Source organism: Lupinus angustifolius, chromosome LG01 (assembly GCF_001865875.1).
Source record: "Lupinus angustifolius cultivar Tanjil chromosome LG01, LupAngTanjil_v1.0, whole genome shotgun sequence".
NCBI classification, from domain to species: domain Eukaryota; kingdom Viridiplantae; phylum Streptophyta; class Magnoliopsida; order Fabales; family Fabaceae; genus Lupinus; species Lupinus angustifolius.
In genome coordinates this window covers 22,880,426-22,901,069 of record NC_032009.1, presented here as the reverse complement: position 1 = coordinate 22,901,069, position 20,644 = coordinate 22,880,426, and the positions used below count along the sequence as shown (strand labels likewise).

Here is a 20,644-nt window from a genome sequence, read left to right as displayed (position 1 = left end):
TGTAGACCGGTTTATAATTGAAATTAGAATATATCAATAATTAAGTCTTTAATCTTACTAAGTGAAGAACTTTTTATTCTCCTTACAAAATCAACCCAATAAAGAACTTTAGTAAAGCAATTGGATATTTCATTGAGAATGGTTTCTTTCTACTTCAAATAAGTTGGGTTGTTGCTGAACTTTTCAATCTCTAATTCTAAGAAAGTTTCAATTTTTATTGTTACCCACGTAATATTTTGCTTCGGGTATTAAGTGTTTGATTACTTTTCCACTCCATAAGCTTCAGATGAGAGAAATGCAGAAGCTTGAAAAGCTTGCGTTTGAGAGAGAAGAAAGAAAATGGGCTTAACTATGTCAATAATATAGCTGAACAAATATAATATGTAAATAATTAATAACTTAATTCCAACGTTTCATCATTTTACTACAACTGATCTTTGTTCATTTTGTTTTGTTTAATTTCTTGTTCTTGGAATCGACTACAAATCATTTTCTCCTATAGCTCATAAAAGGGAGCTAAACTCAGTTCAATGCAATCAACTATATTTCAATTCAAGCATGGCATTACAGTAAAATAGAAATATATTCATTTCCCTCAATGAAAAATATAAAATTTTAAATTAGAAAAGCAAAAACAAATTATCACTGGGAGAGAACAGCAATAACATCTGAGGCCCTCAACGTAATGTAGTCAAAACCATCTTTGGCCTTGAAGTCATTCCCAGCATATTTGGAGTACAAAACTGTGTTCCCAGGTGTAACTGACAATGGTCTTTTATTGCCTTTTTCATCCACAGAACCTGGACCAACTGCTATCACCTGTAACATCCAAAGTGGAACAGAATTATTAATATTATTCTTATTATTATGGACTATATTCTTAGAAACTGATCTAGCAAGATTTATTATAAAACATTTTCTCTACAACAAAGGTATTCAACTTCAAGTAAAACTAGGAAATACATCAATTGCAAGTATCTGTTTAAGTGTAATGAGCATACTTTTCTGTCTGCCAAAGCAACTTTCATCAAGTATGTTATCAGTTCTAACCTATGATCAATGATGCATGGGTACTCCAAAATGTTGGTACTTACCCAATGCACATGATAAGTACATACATGATATCACTCAATTATAAGTATCAGCCCATGCAAAACACCAAGTTTTGTTACTAAGTTTTTGTTTTTTCTATTAATTGAAACAAAACTATGATTTCACTTCTTTCAAATCAGGTTCCTTCTTTAGATATTTTGCCTTATCTGAAAATACATTATGAAAGTTCGTTAATGTAGTTAAAACATTATAAAAATGGCATTCGTCTTGTGATTCAATCACTTCATTCTTTATATTTTTATATCTCTATATAATGTATTGTGTCATACTGGTACCCCGGTAGTTTTAGAAATTTTTGGTACCTGAAACCATTCTACTTAGTTTCTAACTAAACATTTCTTTCAAACATAATAACAAGACTAATGATAATGAAAAGCAGAAAGCTCACCGTTCCAATAGACGGTTTATCCTTTGTTGCATCTGTGAGAAACAAACCCCCAGCAGTTTTCTCCTCTGCTTGAGCAACCTGCAGTAAATATTTAAGCAATCAATAGATATAATCATATCAAAGGCCTAAAAGATAAACAAAATTTCTCTGTATACAACACCAACACAAAAATGGCTAATGCAAATTATTAAATGGACATAACATCAATACACCTAATTATTAGATGAATAAATGTATGATTGACAAATGATCCAGTGGCATTCTCCACCGAACTTTCCACATAAAAATAAAAAAGCTCGGAAAGTAACCCACCTGTATCAAGATTCTATCGTTCAAGGGTTTAAGATCCTTGACCTCATCGGTTTCAAGGATGCCAATAATATCATCATCCTTCAGTATAAGATGTTTTGAGCCATTGAAGTCCACCTCTGTCCCTATATACTTTGAATACACAACTCGTGCCCCTGTCTGTGCAAAGAAAACACACCACATAAATTTTATTGGGTAGATAAAAAAATTAGACTCAAGAGTTACTACCCCATTCTGGGATGGCATCCAGGACCAATGAATGGACATATGCAGAGGCATCCCACCAAAATTTTAGAACATGGCAAGATTGGAACTCGGCCAACCATGGCAAAATCAAAACTCGGCCAAGCATGGCACAGTTCGCATTTACCAGTTTTGTCAATGGTTGGCTACATTACATAATTTAAAGTTAGAGAGCAACCCAACCACCCAACAAAAATGTGAAAATATTATCATGATGATTTCCCAACACAGTACATCACCTTGACACTAATTTCCACTTTGCTCTTCCCAACCGACTTTCCTTCTCCAACAGCAACCACCTCACCCCCTTGAGGCTTCGTTTGAGCAGTTGTTGGGAGTATAATCCCACCCTCGCTCTTCTCGTCCGCTTCATTAATTTTGACAAGCACTCTATCACCTAGAGGCTTAATAGAAGTGTACTACATAATCAAAATAACCAATCAGCCATATGAACAATAGAATTGAAAAACATTTATATACAAGCAAACAATACAGCAAACAAACCCAACACTTGTTTACCAACAATTTAATCAATCATAGCAATGTCATCAACTATACAAAACATATAGAGTAGACAAAGCAAATTATGAGGAAAAATGTTCCAATTTTTTCTGAAATTTCCCTCAAATGAATTTTTTTACCTTGAGGGCAGAAACAGTGGAAGCTTTGACAACAAAACGTGGGAAAGACTTTTGGGTAAGAGTGTCCATTCTTAAATGGCTGATAGAAGGAAATTGAAGAGATGAAAGTCGAAACCCTTCAAATGATGCCAAATTTCTACTAGAAATCATTGATGCTGTGAGCTGAGAAGTTGCCATTGGAGCCTGTTATTACTAGCTGTAGCTTCAACAAAAAGATTGAAAGGTGAATGAACCCAATTTCAATTTTTTAAATTTGCCCGAGAAATAAGGTAGTTGGCAAGAAAAGATTATAGCTTTACCATAAAAATAGGCATAGAAGTAGAGGGTATACCTTAATTCAAGAGTGAGGTTCGAAACTAAGGACGTGGGAGAAAGTGTGAAAAGATAGAACCCTAAACAAGATTGGGGTTTCGGAATCTGATAAATAGAATGTTCTAGAATTCTGAAGTGAGGAAAACAGTGTGACCGTGTAGGACACGCGCCCGGTCTGGTTAGGTACACAAATATCCTACAAAAATAAATTGGGATAACAAAATAAATAATCTAAAACAGAATAAATAGTATCTCTTTATAATATATGTACTGTTTTGTATTAGAGGTTTAAGCGCTTCCTGTTTAAACCGCAAAACCGTTGGAACCGAACCGAATCAAATCATAAAATGTGGTACGGTTTGGTTTCGTCGTTCGTTTCGGTTACTTTTTTAAGGAACTGTTTATGTTCGGTTCGGTTTATGGTTTTAGAAATTTAGGTTAGTATTATATATGTTATTAGTTACTAAATTGTTTCCTAGTGTCTTGATGATTTGGAACATATTTTCCAACTTTTGTAATATCGGGTTTGAAACTAACATATATTATATATTGTTATACAAGTATTGTTACATGTGTTACTAATTGTGAAATGTAAAGTTATAAATGTAACTATTATATATCTTACTAATTGATATATGTTACTAACCATGAATTGTATTGTTATATATGCTATTAATAGATATATATGTTACTAATTGTAAATTGTAGTATTATATGTGATAATTTGCTTTTTCTCTCCATCAATTACATAATTGTTATATATCTGTTACTAACAAACAATTATGAGTTTCAATTTTTTACACATTTATATATGATTCGTAATTTTTTATAATAATAGTAGTAATGTTTATCCTTTTATGGATAAACATTATCTCTGGTAATACATTTTGAATTTTCAATTGATGCAAGATTTTTTATAAAAATAATAATTGGAAAAACTGTGGAACCAAACCGAACCATCCAAGAGCGGTTCAGTTCAGTTCGGTTCTTATAGTTAAATTTGTGGTTAATTGAGTGGAACCGAGCCATATTTTTTTGATTGGTTCGGTCACTAAATGCTCAAAAAATCGATCCGAACTGAATTTTTATACTCCTATTTTGTATAATTTTAGAAATATTTTTATAGAAAATAATCAAATAAGATACTTGTCATGATTTTAGTGGCTACAAAGAAATAACTTATCTGTTCATGCCAGAAAATATTTTATTCTTAATCTGAAAATGATATATTATCCTATTATATCATTTTATTACTCATAATAATAAAGTTTTATTACATTATCACACATGTCATTTTTGATTTATTTCATATCAACATATATTCTTATTCAATCTTTTCAACACCAAATTATTCTTAATTTGAAATTCAATTAATTATTTGTTTATCAGGTTTATTCATTAATAATATTGAACTTTGTGATATTGTAACTAACACTGGTCATCGGATTTATTTTTAAAATGTTTCTTATCTAATATTTTTAAGTATAATTTTTTTTACACATTAAATCATGTTAGTTCAAACCCTCTTCATTCCTTTGAATAGCGTATGATCATTTAATTTATAGGTATAAATTAGATGATAGAATTTTTAAGCCATTAAGTAATTTTAATTAAAATGTAACTCACATGTTTTTTTTTGTTGGATGATTCTTCGTCTTGATTCTTAAGGGCATTTTGCCACCTCATTACTCTTCCTCCTATTATTTGTGGCAAGTCTTTTATCGATCTTGTGACTTTTTGTGCAAATAAAAAAGGATTTATATACAATGTAAAATTCCACTATATTTTTTGTTTTTTAGAAGGAAATAGATTCAACCGTGTGATAGTGAGACATTGTTTTGGTTTCATTTTCATTATTTGTTCAGCACGAACATGTGTACATTACATTATGTCACACTTGATTTTTCATAATGAACATTTAATTTTCTATTTGTAGTGGATACAGCTTAATGTTGTGCAATTAGTTTCTTTCCACACAAAATATTTTGGCTTGATGTTACCTGCTTTTTTAAACTATTAGGTTGTTCTTTTTTTATTAGTGCAGAAAACTAAGAGTAACAGTATAACTCATACTAACCAACAAAGTGTTGGTTTAGTGGTGTAGGGTCTCATTGGATTCCCAAGATTGATGGTTCGATTCCTGTGAATATTATTTGTTAGGAGGACAACTACACACCCCGAAAAAAATTAGTTCGTTACCAAAAAAGTGAGTACTCTTTGTGATAGAAAAAAAAAGAAAAAGTCTAACTCATACTAGGGCATGAACTCCTTTTAGGGAAGATCTGGGAAAATGAGAAGACTATACTTATATATTTTACAAGTGCATTCCTACTAATGCTTAGATTTTGCATTTAGTATTTTTTTCATTATCCATGTAAGAAGTTTGAATTGAAATGTTATTTGATTGAGCATGCTTTCATTTTAAAATTTGTTTACCGTATCATCTTTCAAAATGGAGTTTATCCAGAATGTTACAATGTTATTTTTTTAAGTTTTAACCTTCATTACTTGTCTTAAAAAAACTTTATTACTTAAATTTGTATATTACTAACTAACTACTTTAAAATCATTTTTATTTTTATTAAGATTATGTTTTCAAGTTATTTTTTATATCTATAGTCTATTAGGCTATTACATAGTTGGAATTCAAAATCCCAGATTTTATCATATCTTTACTAATTAAGTTGAGTTTCCAAGTCTTTTATAATTCATTTTTACAAACTAAGTTGACTTTACCACATTTAATATAATTTTTATTATTATGAAGATGACTTATTAGTAGTGCTCAAAGAGATTATAATTATAGATGGCAAAACATAAAAAACTAATAAATTTTTACAGATAGTTCATATAAAATTGATCATTTTGTCTGTTTGGCCTCACCCATTTGTCTGCCATATTTGGTGACATTTCTATTAGACAACATGGGCAATCTAGGAACACTATGTAAGAAAAAATCAAATAAATCATGAGGTGATTTATTGTTTCAAATTTTTTGATGGGATAAAATTTGTTAAGTTTTATATAAAATATTAGTTTTGTCCACACGGTGCAGCCTAACATTTGGTGTGTAGGAATGTTTTTTACTTTTGTTGATTCAACATATGTTGTCGTTATTTTCCTTTTCCCTAGCTAAAGTCGATCTTCTGGAGGTTATTGACAATTGTGTGGGTCAAATCTTGCTTACTCAATTGCAGGTCTAATTAATAGTGACCGGTCGATATTATTGGTCCTGGCATCAGGATGAATGAGCTATATTCAGTTAGCTGCAAACATATTGAACAAAACGCATCCAGTATGTTGGTAGAAGCCTTAACCTTCCACAAAAGTTCCACCTCCACTCATTTGTATATGTTTCATTAAGCATGATATGTAGGTCAGAAGACAACAACTACTCGCATACAAAAAACTGCACCAAACAAATTCTCGATTCCCAATGTTGTTAAGAACATCCTATCCGTTTAGACAACGGTGACATGATACACAATCCTTCTATTTGGTACAAGTAAATAGTATGCAATATAAACCTTGTGAAATATGTGAGTACATCTTCTATTTTATATTATGTGTTACTCTATATATTATAACTTGTCATTGGTAGGACATAAGATGTACTCCCATCAAATACATGGTACGTGTGAGAGTATACTTATATGGTAGATTTGTTGGAATGTTGTGAGGATTGGACAACTTGATCGCTGACTATAGTTAAAAATGACTTTGGTTTTTACTTTTAACTTAATAACGGGTCGTACCACTTTGAATCAGAAAAATTTTAATCTAATTATGTTAAATTTGGTTAAACTAAACTAACTCGGAAAGAGAACTAAATGATTTCCTTAAATTAAAAAAAAAAGTAGAACATATACTACTTTTTTTTTTTACTCTTAGTTAAAAGAGGTAAACATATCTTACTTCGATATAATTATATATAATTATTAATTACGTAAAATTTTACTTTCATATATAATTATATATTTATAAATAATTATATATGAAATTACTGGTTCGACCAGATGGTTAAATTGTTTAAATAATTTAAGTCTAACACAAAAACTTTTCTAGTTCAATGTTGGACTCGAATTTCATTGTACATTAGTTAATACTTCTATTTTTTAGATTAATTATATTTTAATGTACCACTTAAATGAGAATTTGTCTATATATTAAAAAAATCAAAATAAGATATTAAGTCTATTTAATTTGCCAAAATAATTAAACACATTAACTAATAAAGCTATTTAGAATTTAGGGTATTTACTTTACCAAAAGTAAAATTAATAAATAAGTCTATTAAGATAAGATTTTTTTTGCATTTTCTCTATTCATCCCATGTCTTTGTGTTTTTCTTCTCCCATGTGGGGAATGCTTTTCTAATTTGTCTCATAATGTAACTTCAAGCCATAGTGTTGGTTGTTCATAATATGAGAATGACCCTATATCAAAAGCTTTGTTTGAGAGTGAGGTTTTAGAGGGGAAGGGAAGAGAATGGATGACTTTGGAAAATCTTCCCCTTATTTGGGATTGGATGAAGAAGAGAGGAAGGTTTTGGAGGGTTTCTCAAATCCTTCGTGTATCTATTTTTAAAGTTCCCCCAATTTGAAGTTTTTTGGAGATAAAATGTCTAAATAGCTAAATATTTTTAGTAATATTATATAATTATAAATTATTGTTCATTTTTTATTGTTAATTATATTTTTAAAGGAAAAATAAAAAAAATATTCTTACATTATCATTAGTTTATCATCATTCATCTAAATTTTGGATGAGGATCATCTGTCCCAATTTTATGTACCAAACTTTGTCCCCTCCAATTAAAACTTGACACGTCAATTATATATGCCAACTCATTTTATTAGAAAGTTGTCTCAATTCCATTTTTACCATTTTCCCTTCTCATCCAAACTCAATCTAGGAGTCCATTTCATTTTGACACTTGCTCAAAGACTGAACCTCCTCATCCCTTCCATTTTATGAAATGAAATATGAGAGTGTTCATTACCAATCCAAAGATTAACAGCTCCAGACATCACTCCAATAGCGTGTGTAGCCCATGGAAGATGAGAAACACAGGCATTAGCCAAAGCAGAGTACTCTGTTCTAAATCAATCATTTTATTGTTGTGCGTAAGCCAGAAATGCGAAAGAAGAAGAGGTAATGAGGTGAAGGGCTTGACGGAATGGAAGGCGCTGGACGTGAGCATAAGCGAAACAGAGAGGGGGAGAGGGTGGGGCGATGGTGAGGTGGAGGGAGAAGGAGGAAGAGGAGAGAGTGAGAGACGTTGGAGTGAGGGTTTTCCATTTTGTCACCGAGAAGGGGTAAAGATGTTCTACATTGAGTTTGAATGAACATGGGAAATGGTAAAAATGGAACTGAGATAACTTTCTAATAAACTGAGATGGCATATATAATTGATGTATCAAGATTTAATTGGAGGAGACAAGGTTTGAGACATAAAATTGTGATATGTGATCTCCATCCTTAAATTTCATACTCCCAAACAATAGAGATGATTTCCTTCCTTTTTCTTTCCCTTCGTCCCCTTTCCTAACCCTTTGATCCATCTCATTTCCTTTCCCTCCTAATTCTCAAACAAAGCCTAAAGAGTCGGACGACAAATAGGAAAACGAATTTTATGACCATGATTTGGGCACACTACTATTGGAGATGATCACAAGCATATTTGACACCGATAATAGCAAAAACAAAACTTTAAAGGTCCAGATTTTAATTTATTTTTAATTAAATAATTTAAAAATTGCAAAAATACATTTCCCATCACATTTCTAGTAATGTCTAATATTGGATAAGAATCTTATTCACTACAAATGAACCATTCCACATCACTTTCAAATCTGTCCATGTAGCATAGGTCCTTCAACCATGTAGAACTCTTGGAAAATTTTACATCTCTTAGATTTTTTGTAAATCTACTTAGTATACCTTTATGATTAAATAATGTATTTAATATCTAGGGACATCACCTATTCATTTTTTTTGTAAAGCGTGCTTTTCCTAGGGTCCTAAACATGTATTTATAGATATAGAATGTGATTTGTGATAAGGAGTGTTATAAGAACATTACAAAATATAAGAAACATTGGAAAGTACAACTTATAAAGTCTTAAGGCTTTGACAAAATTTTACTTGAAAATGATTTTTACTCCAATTCAAAACAATTTCAACTTGACATAAAAAATGTATCCTAATTTAGTTTTTTAGTTTAAAAATGGTACAATCCTCACCATTAATTCTTCCTCTATCATCACGATTACTACATCACCCCAATAACTACGACCATCATACCACAACAACACTTACTATCACTAGCATTCTAAGGACCATCATCACAACAATCACTAATACTACCATTACTATCATAACCACCACTATTAACTACCTCTAACCGAACGATAACATCTACTATCATCGATGTACCTACATAACAATGATAACAACAACTAATACCTCCATCATTATCACCACACCAATTTACATGACCATCTCATAACATGATTTGATATGAGCCACACATAAAGCCCTAATTATAAAGGCCTTGTTAAGGGCCCTTAACTTTTTAGGAGGCTTTTATAATGTAACTCTAAGTATAAAACATAAAATAAAAATTAATGGTTCGCCCAAAAAATCTTTGGCAATGACTAAATCATGACTTCACTTATTTCTCTCATCACATAAATTAGTCTCTCATTCAACATTTAAAAAAATAAGGACCCTTTCAATGATTTGAACTTTGCATTTCTCCTATATACTTTAGTTGCAATTCAAGTGACCTAATTATTTATTTTCAAGTGAAAGTTCACCATCACAACTCTAATTTGTAATAAAAAATGATCAAAATATATGGATTGTAAAATTTTATTTTGATGATTTACGTTTTTCTCATTTTGAACGGCCCGTTATTGATTTAGGAGTACCCCTCCACTCAACACCAGCAACTCAACGATGGTAATGACAACCCCATTACCACCAAGATAGTTAATTTTTTTGAAATGGTACCTTCACTTTTCTCATTTAAGACTTTATAACCAATTAACCTAGCAATGGATGCATTTTGTATAATACGCTATATATAGAATAATTTTTACAATAAAAATGTATTTTTATAAGTATTTAATATGCATATATACTTTTTATTTATTTATATTTTTTCATATTTTTATACATTTTCTATGATTAGTTATAAACATGTAGTCCTTTTCGGAAAAAAATACATTTAAAAATGTCTTACGCCTAAGAAAATAAAACTGCATACATCTACTATTCTAGATCTTATTAGGTAAGAACCTTAGTACATTATCTTGTGTAGATTTCCTAAGGAGCGATATATTTGTCTATTTCAATCAAGGTGGATATTGTTGGGATTGTTTGAAATATATTATTATATGAAGTCCCACATTGCCTAGTATTAGAATAGAGGAGAGTATCAATGTTATATATTGGACTCATGTCCCTTGTTGTAATATGCACTAGATATAAGCACCTAAAAGAAACACCCCAAGGGCAGGTGGGCCCATGGGTGTGTTAGGGTTTGTAATTCTTATTCTCTAATAATATCTTGGTAGCCGCTCAGCGCTCCCGGGGACGTAGGCACAATTGGCCGAACCCCGTTAACAAATTCTCTTGTTTCTTCTCTTATATTTATTCTATGCCTTTATTTGATTGCTTGTGGCCAACACTACGCAACGATCGCTTCCGCTGCATCAACAATTGGTATCAGAGCCGATTGGTAGTTTGCTCTTAACCCAGACGTCAGATAATGGCTAAAGAGGGTGAAGGCGTGATGGCTAGAAAATGTGCGTCAAAGGTAATGACAAAGATAAAGTAGATGAGTTGAAGGAGAAGGAAACATGATGGAACTGTAGTGTGGGCGTTGTATATGTTGATCCAGAATCCCATAAATTCATGTACTGGATTAGGATCAAGGTGGAGATAGGGACTCATGTGTTGAGTTTGACCCAGAGACAGGTGCTGACAATATCTCTCTAGATGTTGAGAGAATGTTAGCAGATGCACAAAAGCATAGAGGCGCTGATTGACTTTGATATAGGGTGTAACATGTGCATTGGCTTTGATGCAAATTATAACACGAGCATTGATAGAGATGCATGGGTGTAACATGGGCATTGACTTGGATGTAAGGATGTGACACATACATTAGTTAGCATTGATGCAGGGTGTGCACTATGGGTATACTCCTTATGGTGAAGTATGATAGTTCTTTTGAACTAGGATTGTCGGAGTAGACAATGATGATAGCGATTAAGGCTTTCCAAGGAAGCTCCAAGGTTCAGTTTGACTGAGTATTAAAGAGGACGATTGTTGGTGAACTTTTATGTAGAAGTTCCAATATATCGAAAGACTTCCTAGCAATAGGTGGCTAGGCGGTGTGTTCCATTTTATGGCGGTACGGGAAGCCGCACTAGAAGTTTGGAGAGCTAGGCTCTTGGTAACATCGTCAAAGATACTCAAAAGGTATATGTTGTAGGGGAGCAGTTAAAGAGAAGAGACATTAAACAAGGTGGAGTCATATATTCGCTAAGGTGGAGATTCTTGTGTAGATTTCCTAAGGAGCGAGATATTTGTCTATTTCAATAAAGGTGGAGATTGTTGGGATTGTTCGAAATATATTATTATATGAAGTCCCTTGTTGTAATGTGCACCAGATATAAGCACCTAATAGAAACACCTCATGGACATGTGGGCCCATTGGTGTGTTAATGTTTGTAATCCTTATTCTCTAATAATATCTTGGTAGCCGCTCAACGCTCCCGAGGACGTAGGCACAATTGACTGAACTCCATTAACAAATTCTCTTGTTTCTTCTCTTATATTTATTCTATGCCTTTATTTGATTGCTTGTAACCAACGCTACACAACGATCACTTCCGCTGCACCAACACATTAGATCACATTTTTTACATTTAGAAAATTCACAAGACATGCATATACTTTGATTTATCTCGCTCTCTCCCTCCTATTATTTATAGATTCATCTCTCATTACTATATATTAGAGGTGGAAATTGGTCAAATCAAATTGTCTTAAAAAACTCTACTTACGTAACATATATTACCTTAACTTGACTTGTTTATATGTTTAATATTCTTAAGGCATGTGTGTAACATATTTAAAAGTTTGGTCTAACTTATAAGCATAATTACAAGTATACTATATTATAAGACTCTTAAATACGCTAACAATTCTATTTTTAAATATTCATATCTAACACCAAAAATGAAATTTTATTTTTTATATACATTTTTATATTCAAATTTCACGTGTAATAGTTTTTTATATATTAAGATAATATAATATAATTAAATAAGTTAATCTAGTAGATTTAATAAACCTTTTAAATGATCTAAAATTTAATATGTAAAGCTAAATATGCTTTTTTAATTTATCCTCACTACCATTTCAACCAACATTCTTTCCATGTCGACCCATACTCTTATTTTTTGATGTCAAATGTATATACAAAGTTTCTATAAACTTTTCAAGTTGTACCTCTAATAATGATTATTGTGTCATTGAATGTTTTTTCGTGTGGGTCAAAATTATTCATCTTGGATTGATGAAAAGAGAAAATAAAAGTTAAAGAATATGTAGAATAATAGTGATACATTGATGAAAAAGAATAAAAGAACATGTGAAAATTTCTTATAATTATTATTGAGATGTTATAAAAAAATAAATTGGAATATGAAAATTATGTCATTGATTAATAAATAGAATTGAATGAAATTATACAAGTTCAATTACCTGAATAATTTTTAGGTATATGTTGCATTTATATAATAATGAGTCAAACTTAGAATATAGAAATTACGCCTATTTAATTATCTAAAAATCCGTTAAGATATTTTACCTTTTAGAAGTATAGATAAATTTTGAAAAAGCTTGGTAACCTATTATAAATTAGGTAATAAATTATTACATGGAGCCTAACTTACTTTCACTCTAATTATCATTTCGGTATAATCGCCAACTTACCATCAACATAACTTTCATGAATAAATTTGTGTACCATCTTTATAGGTCTAGAGAATATAGATTATCTTAATAATTTGGGAAAGCCAATTTTTCTCTATATGGGCAGTTGTGCTAGACTTGAAAGTACCAAATTTCAACATTTTCTTAAATCAAGTAATAATTCCCAATGTAAGTATTAAGTTCACGTGGAATAAAAAAACACATGTTGGTCCAAGAATCTGACATGTGAATGTGGCAATGCGTAGGGACGAAAACATTAGCACCACATGTAAGAACCATATTAGACATTTAAGAGTCCTTGATTACGATGAAGCGCCTCGAAAGTGTTGACCATTCACACTACTCTAACATGTTATTCAATAAATAAGTGACAATATATAAAAAGAAAATTCATAAAAACAAGTTTTTTTTTTGAAACATGAGATATCTCTCATATCTCTCCACACTTTATATATACCCGCAAACTCTCCACCATTAAGCACTAACAAAAAAAAAACTTAACCACCTAATGACAAATTCTTAAAACATTGTTTTTGTTCTTTGCTTTGTAACCTTGTACTGTGACTGTCAGGTATAAAAAAAGGACATACCATAAATGGTGAAGCCAAGCATGGAAAATATGAAGGAGCAAAATGATTTAACTTGTCAGTTCAAGGGTGTTCGAAAGAGGAAGTGGGGAAAATGGGTGTCAGAAATTAGACTACCCAATAGTCGTCAAAGGATTTGGTTGGGATCATTTGATTCAGCTGAGAAAGCCGCACGTGCTTTCGATGCAGCCACATTCTGCTTACGTGGCCGCAACGCCAGGTTTAATTTCCCTGACAACCCACCTGATATTGTTGGTGGCATGTCCATGACACCTTCTGAAATCCAAGCGGCCGCAACCCGTTTCGCAAATTCCGAGCCACATTTGACACATTCGATTCGACCCGCTAAAACTGAATCACATGTGGAGTGCTCTTCGGAGGGGACAATATTGTTGCATGCAGAGTCATCTTCCCAATGTATTTCAGAAGAAACTATGGAAACGGTTAGTGATGTCACATTTAACGGTTTGTTTCCAGATTTGTTTGCACAAATCGGGTCCGGTAACATTAATTTTGCACATGAATATGGGATATTTCCGGGTTTTGATGAATTTAGTGGTCATTACTATGTTCCTGAAATGGAGAGTGTTAACTATTATGGAGAAGAAAATATGGATGGTTTCACAGTTGATGACTCATACTTGTGGAATTTCTAAGGATTAAGAATGGACGAAGATTAGGGTTGATAACCCAAGTATCAATTCAGGTTTGGATTGGTCAATTTTAACATGGCCAAGAAATTACTACTAAATTATACAAATCTCTCCATGTTAGCACGAATGAGTAATTAGTAATTGCAATTGTTAATATCATTGCATACTTGTCTTCTGTAATGTATTCTTTTTTCCATTGTCAATTGTGTAAGAAGTAATGACATATCTTTGTCCCAAGGTAAATAATATATTTCATTGTAACAACATATCTATTAATAAAATTTCATTTTTTAATTGTATTTTTGCTAGTTATTTTAGATACTTTTATTCAAATGACTTATTGTCACGATATCTATCATTTAGTATATCATTGATTACCTAATTTTTTCTTCATATATATTGTATATGTAAATAATGAAGAAAAAATATCTACATAATATCATTTCATATGTCAAATTATATATCAATAATAATGAATAATATCAAGAATATTTATCTAACCAAATATGCAATGTATTTAATTGAGTCTAGGGTCAAATTTGTGTTGAAAAACTATAAATGTTCAAAAAATAATCCAATCAACATTTAGTGTTAGATAAGTGATGTATGCTCTAATTAAGGACATTGGTTAAGAAATTCGAATATAGAAATGATGTATTAAAAAACATAAATTAATCTCTTTATATATTTAAAACCATTATTTTCAATAAAAAATTATTCTTTATTTATTATGTTAATATTAGAATATTATTAATAAGGTATTGATGTAATGATACAAAGTTATAGTGGTTTCTCAAATAGATTAGAATGTTAAAAATTCAATTTCTTATAACAATATTTGTTAGAAATCATAATCACACATCTAAAAAGGACTAGTTCCCTACCGATTGGGTGAAGAAATAACATTTGCTTTACCAAAAACATATTAGAGCATTGGTGAAGATTTTACCTAACATAAAACCTAGGTGATTAACCTTGTGCCATTAATGTTTTTGGCTTACTCATATGTGTTTTCGGAAAGGGGACATAATAGTAAGATAGATAATCTATGCACAATAACTAGATTCCATTACATATTTCTCCAATTGGGGTGACTAAGGATGAAGTTGACAACATTCAATTTCATATTCTATTTCATCCTAATTTACGAATCCAAGTAATTTCAATAATCACATTCTTTCTTATTATTATATCCATCTCATTTTTGATTTTTTGAATATTTAAAATTAGGCACACAATTTAAATAATCATTAAATGATGTAAAAATTGATATAATTTGCATATAATAATTTTAGTTAAATCAATATTAGAAACTGAATTAAAGAAATGTAAAAATAACAAGTAAAAAAGAGAGGTTAAAAAAAAAGAATATTGTTGAAAATTATAATATAAGTGTGTGTTATATTTTTAGACTTTAGAGCATGATATTTTTTTTGAAAAGTTAAAAGATGAACAAATATTGCAAAACAAATGAATAATTTCCTTATATTGTTCTATTTGAATAACGATCATCTCTATTAATTTTTTTTAATTTTTAATAAAAAATGTATTTTTAATATAATCAAAAATATAATTCCTTATAAACAAATATATATTTTTTTTTAATTTTTAATAAAAAATGTATTTTTAATATAATCAAAAAGTTAAATATGTCATTGAAAATTCTCTTTATTTTTGAGGTATTTAGCTCTTCATTAACAGAGATTCATCTTTTCAACAGTTCACAAGACTAAGCATTGGAGAGCAATACCGTTTGACTATAACATGAATCCTTCCTCTGCTTGATCATGTGGTATTTAGGGACAATTTATTTTTTGTGATGTGGAGGTGTAAATGAGAAAAAAGAGGACAGGTTACTGGACTATAGTACAAAAGACCAGAAATTGAAAACACTAATCCCAGAGTCATCTTCGAACTTTGATATAACAATTTCAATCAACACCAAGATGAAGCAATACTTATGAGGAATAAAGTTTGGTGTCTCATATTATTTCATATAATAATTATTTTTGTTGGTAAGGAAAATAAAATCTAAAATTAATATATATTAAATTTATATTTTCAGATCTATGAGAATATAAACATTACATAAAAAAATTATATTTTTGGAAAGAAAATATGTTCCATTAATGTGCTCACTAATATCTCCACTTTTCTTTTTGAGAAGGATATCTATCAAGGGAAGTTGGAACAATTTTAAGTTTTTTCCTTTTGAGTTTAGAGTCATGGCTGAAATGACAATAATTATGATATATCTAATTAAACAAATGTATAAAAAAGGAAAAAAAATAGGAATGACCCGTTGTTGAAAGTTGAAACAAATGTTTCTGATAGGAATCAACATTACATTTTATTAAAACTAAAATTCAGTTTTTAATCTCAGAAAATTGTGTTTTTTAATTTATTTTAGCGGTTTAGCTATGTAACTAAATGTTTTCTCAAATATCCCACACTAATGGTTACAACTAAAGGAACTGGTTAAGAATAATTCATTGAAATTATTATATCAAAGTTCGAAGAATACTTTGGGATTAGTGTTTTCAATTTTGAGTCTCATCCTCTTATCAATAACCTCTCCTCCTTTTCTGATTTACTCATTTACACCTCGACATCACAAAAAGTTACGCTTCCCTAAATAACCTTTCCCTCATTTTTTTGTCATGTTATTTTACAAATACTTAAGTGTTTGTTTAAGTAATAAAGAAAGAATTTAGTTTTGGAAAACTAACTCTCTGGATTTTATAAGACATTTAATTTTAAAAATAAGAAGATTACCTCGTATTCTTTCTCAAATAATGGTCTTGGAGAATTGCTCACCTATATTTAGTTGCTTTTCAGTGGGGCCAATACAAAAATCAACCTAACAGGAAAACAAAAAGAAAAAACACCTCATCATGTGGAGTTTTCATTGCTTACATAATAATAAGAAAGAATTTTGCCACCCCAATTCAAATAATAAAGAATTCATATAGTTTAAAAAACTATAAGGTGATGTCTTCTTTTGTTTCATTCATTCCATCCCCAAAAGAATGAGAAACCCATGTTGACAAACATTTAGTAGTAACTTGGCAATTCGGTTTAAATAATTAAATATAAAAATCATATAACATCCCAATGATCTACTTGACAATAATAAAGAACACATTTAAAAACATTTCAATATTATATAGAAAAGAGAAGCTGGAAAACAATAAATTACACTACCATATTGTAAATTCTAAACTCTCATTTTCTTATAGTGATTCTCTTACTTTAATATTTTTATTAAAAGAATTAAAAAATGAATTTCAATTTTGAAATGCAACATTCAATAGTACCACACATATAGATAAACCCTCATTGTTTTGGTCTAGTTTCTATCTGAATAGGCTTACACATGCATTGGAGATAATTATCAAATCATATTATATATAAAATAATACAGAATATAAAATAATTGCAGAAGTTAAAATAGTCATATATGCTTTGTTGAAATTCATTTCGAAATGTGTATGAGTTTTCAATTTTTTTATTGAAATTGTTTTAAAATATTGATTTTCTTCAAAAGTATTTTTAATTACAATTATAAAAATCAAACATTGGATAATCAATCCATTAAAACAGATGTAGGATGATTAGATGGATTAGAATTCACACAATAAGTTTAGATATGAGTGAATTTGATAATCTAAAATATGATTTTAATGTATTTATATGAATTGATAAATATTTTTTCATTCATTTATTAGGATCCAAATTCAAATTCATTCATTTGTTACCTATATCTTAAATCACCATAGCAAAGTATGATTTGTTCCTTTCTCTCTTATTACATGAGTTAAACCAAGATCCACAAGTGTTTCCAAAGTACATTGCAGTTTGCAAGGCCAACGCTTTTGCCAACTTTGGTTCCATAGTTTCCAGGCTAATAAGGGTTGCTGATGCCATGAACTTCCCATGAGCATCATCTGGTATAAGACTCATTCATGTAACCTTTAATTAAGTCATCCATTAAGTTTGACTTCATATTCTACTTATCAATTTCTTTGTTTTAGACTTTTATGGCTCTTTGATTGTGTTATGACTCCTTGTTTTAGTAAGTCATTTTTTTACCTCTCACAAGTGACATGCCTCATATCTAGAGTAACCATGAGGCCAATGACCAAGGCTGAAAATAGGTGGAGTTGTCTATCAGGGACTTATTACTTAGTATATATCAGGCTATGTCAAACTAGAGTTTTTCAAGAACATGATAGATTCAGGCTTTTTGAAAAACCTATTTAGTTTAACATGTGAGGCTTTAAGTAAACCAAAATGCATATTAAGCTTGACAGACCGACTTATTTGATTATATTATGTGATAATGTTCATATTAAACAATTTTAGTATAAGTAATATTATTATATATGTAATTTTAATATATAAATGTATAAAAAATATAATTTAATTGTTAGGTTTAGAATAGTATAGGTAAAAGTATGTCTATTAGTCTATTTAAATATAAATATGATGACATATTTCAAGATTATATAGTGTAACATATCTTTAAAGAAACTAATAGGTCATGCCAAACTTTTAAACATGTCATGTCTAGGCTTTAGATTTTTTTAAGCAGACCAAACTCGAACTTCTATATACTATATATGCTCGGCCTGATGTAAAGTATGAACTAACATATTTTCATCCTCACCACCAAAGTAAGGCACCAGAAAAGTCTAAATTCCTCATTAGACTTGCAACTTTGTCTCTTTTTAAGTAAAAGTTCAGTTTGATATATAAAAGTTGTCTTCATATAATTGCAAGTTGCAACATTTAACTTTTGATTTAATTTTTTTAAAAGATTAAAGCTCGTGTTTCGATCAAAGTTTTGACAATATCTGAGATTCTATGTAAGATATTATTTGAGGTAGAGTGCATTGCAGGAGTTTACCAGCATACTCAAGATTCATGTGAGGTGCTATATTAGAATTATTATTTGACATATATGTTAGAAGTATAAGTGTTAGTTATCCTTGATAGTGTTAGTTATTTTTTGGTTCCTCTTTGTTGAGTTAGTTTTAGATTTATCGTTTTCTGTTTTAGTCTTTGGGCTTTTTCCCTCTTAAAGCCCATTTTCCTCTTTTAGTCTTTTTTGTTAGTTAGTTGGGTATTTTGGGAAATGGTTAGTTTTGTTAGTTTATAAAAGGAGAGTCTTCTTCTCCTTTGAGGTCAAGCTTTTCCACATAGTGAAATATACAAAGAAAGATTCTTCTCTTTTCTCTTCTTAATGTTGAGCTACAAATCCAAGATGGTAGCAGAGCATATCTTGCTCTGATTCATCTCTGTCTTTTCTTCCTCATCGAATCTTGGAGATTCATCATCTACCTTCTCTCATTCTTCTCTGTTTTGGAAATATTGTCTCACCATGTCTCAACTAGCCGTAAGTCAGAATGACTATACTGATTACAACTCCAATCACTCAAATCCATTCTTTCTCGCTTCAAATAAAAATCTTGCACTCGTCCTTGTCAGCCCTTTACTAAATGGGAAAAATTATCACTCATGGGCAAGAGGAATGGTTCTTGCGCTGGATTCCAAGAACAAGATAGAGTTCATTGATAGAAGCTTTCTTAAGCCATCAATGAATGATAACCTATACAGACCTTGGATAAGGTGCAATAACATGGTGCTGTCATGTCTCCAACATTCATTTTAAGAATCAATTGATAAGTCCATCCTTTGGATGGATTCTGCTGCTGGAGTTTGGAAATATTTGCGGGAAAGATATTCCCAAGGTGATATATTTCTTGTGGAAAAACTACAAGAAGATTTCCATAGACTACAAGGCAATTTCAACATTTCTGATTTCTACACTCAACTGAAGACCATTTGGGAGGAAATTGAAACCTTTATGCCAATTGGCACGTGCAAGTGTGCTATATACAGAGAACATGATTATGTTATTAGGTTTCTAAAGGGATCGAATGAACAATATGCTCAAGTAAGATCACAAATTATGCTCCAAGAACCTCTTCCATCAATTGGTAAAGTCTTTTCCCTGATCATACAACAAGAAAGACAATTTGATCATCCCCCAGACCTTAAATCTGAATCCAAGATCCTATCAGCAAACAACTAACAAACCAACCAATATAGTAGCCAAAAAACCAACCAATATAGAAGCACCAATGGAAACTCCAATTTTTCCAATTTCAGAGGAAAAGGTAACTCATCTTCTAGAGGAAGAAATGGCAGACTCAATGGGACTGGTAGAGGTTAGGGAAACAGATTTTGCACCTTTTGTGAGAGAACCAATCATACAATTGAGACTTGTGTTAAGTGCCAAAAATTAGTAAAATTGTACATGATTTGTGGGGCACTTAGTATGCATTTATGTTATAATTGTATACAATTCCTGATAACTTA

The 20,644-nt window shown here is 30.6% G+C and overlaps 2 protein-coding genes across 3 annotated transcripts; one reads left to right on the top strand and one right to left on the bottom strand.

Annotated features, from left to right (window-relative positions):
- LOC109356435 (20 kDa chaperonin, chloroplastic-like) lies at positions 506-3,138 on the bottom strand. 2 transcript variants are annotated; one of them, XM_019599759.1, is made up of 6 exons: positions 3,026-3,138; positions 2,695-2,896; positions 2,293-2,472; positions 1,814-1,969; positions 1,502-1,579; positions 506-819 (listed from the first exon to the last, which is right to left on the bottom strand). In XM_019599759.1, the coding sequence occupies exons 2-6, from the start codon at positions 2,869-2,871 to the stop codon at positions 643-645; spliced, it is 768 nt and encodes a 255-aa protein (XP_019455304.1). In that variant the 5' UTR covers positions 2,872-2,896; positions 3,026-3,138; the 3' UTR covers positions 506-642. The 2 variants fall into 2 exon arrangements, with proteins under 2 accessions (XP_019455304.1, XP_019455310.1); XM_019599765.1 differs by having other exon boundaries at positions 2,695-2,890.
- On the top strand, positions 13,546-14,302 carry LOC109342740 (ethylene-responsive transcription factor ERF017-like). The gene has a single exon (XM_019580713.1). It carries the CDS (start codon positions 13,616-13,618, stop codon positions 14,261-14,263), a length of 648 nt encoding a protein of 215 aa, XP_019436258.1. The 5' UTR covers positions 13,546-13,615; the 3' UTR covers positions 14,264-14,302.

Excerpts from the sequence above, each read along its gene's own strand:
- LOC109356435 (XM_019599759.1), bottom strand. The coding sequence starts at position 2,871 with ATGGCAACTTCTCAGCTCACAGCATCAATGATTTCTAGTAGAAATTTG. Across the intron at positions 2,473-2,694 it reads CCACTGTTTCTGCCCTCAAG|TACACTTCTATTAAGCCTCT; the intron begins GTAAAAAAATTC and ends TTGATTATGTAG. Across the intron at positions 1,970-2,292 it reads AAGTGGAAATTAGTGTCAAG|ACAGGGGCACGAGTTGTGTA; the intron begins GTGATGTACTGT and ends TTCTTTGCACAG.
- LOC109342740 (XM_019580713.1), top strand. The coding sequence starts at position 13,616 with ATGGTGAAGCCAAGCATGGAAAATATGAAGGAGCAAAATGATTTAACT.